The 6,020-nt window shown below is 39.0% G+C and overlaps 1 protein-coding gene across 1 annotated transcript; it reads left to right on the top strand.

The window, feature by feature from the left end:
• Positions 1 to 1,584: 1,584 nt before the first annotated feature.
• Positions 1,585 to 5,620, top strand: LOC115136381 (mitochondrial fission 1 protein-like). The gene is made up of 5 exons (XM_029671967.2): positions 1,585 to 1,820; positions 2,236 to 2,368; positions 2,561 to 2,637; positions 3,230 to 3,335; positions 5,163 to 5,620. Exons 1-5 carry the CDS (start codon positions 1,776 to 1,778, stop codon positions 5,267 to 5,269), a joined length of 468 nt encoding a protein of 155 aa, XP_029527827.1. The 5' UTR covers positions 1,585 to 1,775; the 3' UTR covers positions 5,270 to 5,620.
• The last annotated feature ends 400 nt before the right edge of the window (positions 5,621 to 6,020 follow it).

The raw sequence follows: 6,020 nt of genomic DNA, 5'->3' as shown, positions 1-6,020 counted from the left end.
AATTACACAAGGACCTTAAGGGACATGCATATACTTACAATTCTAACAGCTTTTTTGTTAGTAGAGCATTTAACCGTCTTAAAATACAGTTCAATTTCTTTTTGTAGGATACGAAAATGTGGTTTTCTGTTTGTAAATTTACATTTGTGTATATGAAATTTGGCCAAAAGAATAATGAAATTAATTACATAAAAATGATTCCGCTTATTTCTATTGTATGTAAAGAATCCAAACAGTACATCTCTCCACAATAGTGTAAAATCTTCATAAATGTGTTCAATTATAAACCTACTGATGTCTTGCCACAGTTTTCTTACATGCATACAATGCCAAAAAATATGCACAACTGTTTCTGGGTGGTCATTACAAAAGGAGCAATTTGAGTTGATGTTTTCCTTAAACTTCTTCATATAGTGGTTGGCAGGTTAGTATTTATGAATAATTTTAAAGGAAACTTCCTTAATTTTGTTAACAAGTAGGTATGTTTGTGGCAACATCCAAACTTTTTTCCAACAGATATTATCAATAAATCCATTCCAGTAAGGCATGACATAAGGTATAGATACAACATCCTGCTGAAACAAGGATCGTATCGCTCTGTTGTTGAATGGACCAAAAGAGAAACAAATCTTTCCTACTGATGAGTCAACAGGGTCAATAGAAGGTAGGCTCTGAGGGTCAGGTGAAGGGATAATTGTATAGACTAGAGGCCTTGTTAGACATTTCACACAGTGATTTAAAAACATAGCAACACCTGGGGGAATGGCATCTAAAACAATTGCAAAATCTTTAGGTGTTACAGGGACCTTGTAAAGTGATAAGAATTCTTTATAACTGAGTAAAAGACCCTCTGCATTTACCAGTTGGCTCACCAATAGGATATTATTTCTGAACCAATATTCTAAAAACAGAGAGGTATTTTTATACAATATATCCCGATTATTCCATATATAATATCTGTGTGGAGAAAAATTGTGGCAAACCACATCATCTGTTACAGCAGTCTGTCAGTCGATGACACGGCCGATAACGTGGCGCGCGCAACCATTGGTCTGACAGGATTTACACTATGGGGAGATCTCAATTGCAGCCTGGTGTTCTATTATTTTATGTATTGTATTCACGGGAATGTGCCTGTATTGATGTGTAATACTGTTATTAATTGTGGCAAAAAAAAAAAAAAAAATTACGACCCCCCCCACAAAAGAAAAACAAGATAATTGCAATTACAATTGCATTCTCCTTTAATCATTCTCAAACCCAATTGGAAGAGAAAGCCAAAGGTCCCTCCCCTCTGAACTTCTCCTCCAAGGAGAGGAGGCCGTCATTTCTAGTACGCGCTAAATGGTGCTAGCCAGCCAATCTTGTACGTGATGGAAGATATAGTGAGTTGAGATTGGTCAATAGCTCTCGCTTCGTCTGTTAAGCGTTTTGTAACAGAAACCGTTTACTCCAAACAACTCTATTTTATTATTAAACTGAAGTTGTTGTTCAGTCCTGTCTCTCCTAAAAAAAATAAGCAACTGGAAGAAGTTGGAAGGAACCCTGCGGACTTCACATGGAAGAAGCTATCATTTATGCGCAGCTTGTGCCAAAAACTTCGGACTATTCAGATTGGAAAGGCAACGTGTGGAAACCATACACATAAAATGACTAGCTATAACTTCCTTTTAAGAACCCACTTTGAAGAGCGTTTTGAGTAAATTGTTTATTTTGCTAAACTTTTGCAACAGAATTGGCGTAATGAATACACCCTTGTTACTTCATCCGGAAACATGGAGTCTGTCGTCTGTGATGTTGTTTCACCAGAGGATCTCTTGGTAAGCTTTATTCCCTCCTACATGGCTTCGTTGGCGATTTAACCTAGCTGACATTGAACGTTTAATTTGGCCTTATCGGGGTATCATTTATTGGAAATATCGAGGCCAATTCAGTAGAACTAGTTACAGTAACGTTAGCTAGTTAATGTTACTGTAGCTTCTAAACTGACGTTAACTAGCCTGTCGTTATTGTTTGGATATTCAAGTTATGTTATACATTGGTTCTGGATAGCATTATTCGCTAGCAAGCTAGCCATGTTTTGAGATAACTAATGAATCACATGTGAGCGACAATACGAAACTCTAGCTAGCTATAAGAGAACGTGTCATAAGCTCAACCATCATTGCAATTTAATAGCCGTCATTGCATCATTCACCATCAGCCATTATTGCTGGACATTTTTTTTTTTTGCAGAAATTTGAGAAGAAGTATTCTACAGAGTTGGCTAAAGGGGATTTGACCAAAGACACAAAGTTTGAGTATGCCTGGTGTCTGATTAGGAGCAATTTCCCGGATGACATCAATAAGGGCATCGTTCTGCTGGATGGTAAAAACATCAACTGGACACCGACTCATTAGCTTAGTCACATATATGATTGTGCATATACCCGACTGTTATGATCGATGTCAATGCCAAACAGATGGAACAAACAGATATGGGACCAGGCTACTAACATTACACCCCCACCATTTAAAGTGAACAGAGATGCTGATGTTTTTTTTTCTTCTGTCCCCACAGAGCTGGTTCACAAGGGGACCAAGGATGACCAGAGGGACTACTTGTTTTACCTGGCTATTGGAAACTACAAACTGAAGGTGCTGTGAATGTAGTTTTTACCCTTGCAACTGGCCTTCTACTTGCTGTTGGGGGTCTAGGCTGGGTTACTGCAAAGCACTTGGTGTCAACTGCTGATGTTAGGCTTCACGAATACATTTGATTGGTGCATGCAATACAATTATGTCTTAATTTGACCATGTCCAGGGATTGATGTTAAAGTCTGAAAGGCACTTGCCCATGTGGCAAGTTGGGAGTGTTTTTTGGTTTCTCAAAGATTATGATCACTTGTCTGAAAATGTAAAATAGCTATTTACACACTAAAATACATTGCCTGCCTTTTCCCCCACAGGGGAGGAATCAGAAAGATCAGTGCTGGAATTCTTTGTCTTTTGGTTGTTATTAGTAAAAACATTACCAGAGCAGCCTCAACTTTCCCTACTGCCATAAATTGTCTGTCTTTCAATTAAATCATGGGGAGGAACCAGAAAGACCAGTTTTAGACTACTACAATTATTAGCCGTTTGGTTGTTTTTATCATCTACCCAATGGGGTAACCTCGAAGCATGTTCAGTGTACTTGCCCCTGGCAATAAGGCAACCCTTAATGTCCATCCCTGATGTCACACCACAGGAGTATGAGAGGGGCCTGAAAAGCATCCGGATCCTCCTGAAGAATGAACCAGGGAACACGCAAGCTCTGGATCTGGAGAAGCTCATAGTGAAGGCCATGAGGAAAGGTGAGGTCAGGGTTAGTCTGAGTACCAGTCTGCGTTATCATGCCAACTCCTTGTAAATCATTGTCATGCCAAACATGACAATTATATGAAGAGCTGACAAGAAAGCAGAAACAGACCAGGGTAGGGTAGAGTGGTCAATCAATTTACTGATTGTGTCCCACACATCCATCAGCAATATTTGGTATTGAAGATTAATCTTCAAAGTTATATGCATAGCAGTAGGTACAATTTAAGTCTACAGTCAGAACAACCATAGGTGTGTTTGAACACCTGGTGTAGTTTAACATACATTTTACGCTTTAAAAATGTGTAAGTATGAAACTTGATAGATACTCTACAGGGATTGGCTTGCTTGAATGTACAGTTGAAGTTGGAAATGTACATACACCTTAGCCAAATACATTTAAACTCAGTTTTTCACAATTCCTGACATTTAATCCTAGTAAAAATTCCCTGGCTTAAGTCTGTTATGATCACCACTTTATTTTAAGAATGTGAAATATCAAAATAATAGTAGAGTGAATTATCTCAGCTTTTTTTTCTTTCATCACATTCCCAGTGGGTCAGAACTTTACATACACTCAATGAGTATTTGGTAGCATTTCCTTTAAATTGCATATCTTGGGTCAAGCGTTGCTGGTAACCTTCCACAAGCGTTGCACAATAAGTTGGGTGAATTTTGGCCCATTCCTCCTGACAGAGCTGGTGTAACTGAGTCCGGTTTGTAGGCCTCCTTGCTCGCACACTCTTTTTCAGTTCTGCCCACAAATCTTCTATAGGATTGAGGTCAGAGTTTTGTCATGGCCACTCCAATACCTTGACTTTGTTGTCCAGAACCCAAAACAGCCAGAGGAATATCTGCCATTTTGGAGTCAGAAGTTAGAAATTACACCATAAATATTCACTTACCTTTGATCTTCATCAAAGGCACTCCCAGGAATCCCAGTTCGACAATAAATGACTGATTTGTTCCAAAAAGTTTTAATTTATGTCCAAATAGCCACTTGTTGTTAGCGTGTTCAGCCCAGTAATCCATCTTCATGAGGCGCAGGCACTTCGTCCAGACAAACTCGTTACAGTCCTTTAGAAACATGTCAAACGATATGGAATCACTCTAGGATGTTTTTAACATAAAACCTCAATAATGTTCCAACTGGAGAATTCCTTTGTCTGAAGAAAAGCACTGGAACTCTGGTAACTCTGTCGGTACTGCGTCATGAGACCAAGGCCCTCTGCCAGACCACTGACTCAAAGAGGTCTCATGAGCCCCTCATTTATAGTAGAATCCTCAATCAAGTTTCTAAAGACGGTTGACATCTAGTGGAAGCCGTAGGAAGTGCAACCTCATCCATATTTCAATGTGTATTCGGTATTCGGTTGACAAACCTCAATGTCCCACTTCCTGGTTGGATTTTTCTCAGGTTTTCTCCTGCCATATGAGTTCTGTTATACTCTCACACGTCATTCAAACAGTTTTAGAAACTTCAGAGTGTTTTCTATCCAATACCAATAATAATATGCATATGTTAGCATCTGGGCACGCTATTCATCCAAAAGTGAAAATGCTGAACCCTATCCCAAAAGAGTTAAAGGCACAATCAACTTACTGTATGTAAACTGCTGATACAGTGAAATAATCTGTTTGTAAAAATTACTTGTCATGCACTAGGTAGATGTTCTAACCGACTTGCCAAACTATAGTTTGTTAGCAAGACATTTTGTGGAGTGATTGAAAATTGTGTTTTAATGACTCAACTAAGTGTATGTAAACTTCCCACTTCAACTGTAGCTATATATTAGGCCAAAAACATTTGTTTGTCTCCCCAGATGGTTTGGTCGGCATGGCGATAGTTGGAGGGATAGTTGGAGGAGTCAGCCTTGGCGTCGCTGGATTGGCTGCACTCATTGGGATGGCTGCATCAAAGAAGCTCTAAACCATTTGGACAACCCTACCGCCAAAACCCCTCCAGATACCCAGAATGCCTCAATATAACACTGGCTGAATTGAGTATAACACTCTCCTACCTACCTATCTTTTCTTTCAATAAATATAACAATCCTCCCTTTCCAAACAAATTAAAAGTGAAATTATATTTTGTAAAAGGTAACATTAAAGTAAAATGTTGGGACACAACTGTTTTTGTTACTGTACTGAAATAATGTTATCTTAACACTATATTAAATGAACAGAAGTTTAGCTAATTTATTCATTACTATTTGAGTTATTGTAAGACAAGCCACCATTGCTCTATGCTGAAATCTAATAAATTCAGATTTTCATTTTAGGAAGGTTTTGAATGCTTTTCTTCCGCTTTCCCTATTATTTTAACTGCCTCAGTATCCATTCAAGCGTTTCTGGTAACCTTCCACAAGCTTCGCACAATAAGTTGGGTGAATTTTGGCCCATTCCTCCTGACAGAGCTGGTGTAACTGAGTCCGGTTTGTAGGCCTCCTTGCTCGCACACGCTTTGTCATGGCCACTCCAATACCTTGACTTTGTTCTCCAAGTTGTTGCCACAACTTTGGAAGTATGCTTGGGGTCATTGTCAATTTGGAAGACCCATTTGCGACCAAGCTTTAACTGATGTCTTGAGATGTTTCTTCAATATATTCACATAACTTTCCTACCATGATGCCATCTTTTTTGTGAAGTGCACCAGTCCCTCCTGCAGCAAAGCACCCCCA

This window comes from Oncorhynchus nerka, linkage group LG10 (assembly GCF_034236695.1).
Source record: "Oncorhynchus nerka isolate Pitt River linkage group LG10, Oner_Uvic_2.0, whole genome shotgun sequence".
Classification (NCBI taxonomy): domain Eukaryota; kingdom Metazoa; phylum Chordata; class Actinopteri; order Salmoniformes; family Salmonidae; genus Oncorhynchus; species Oncorhynchus nerka.
This window is presented reverse-complemented; position numbering and strand designations above follow the sequence as displayed.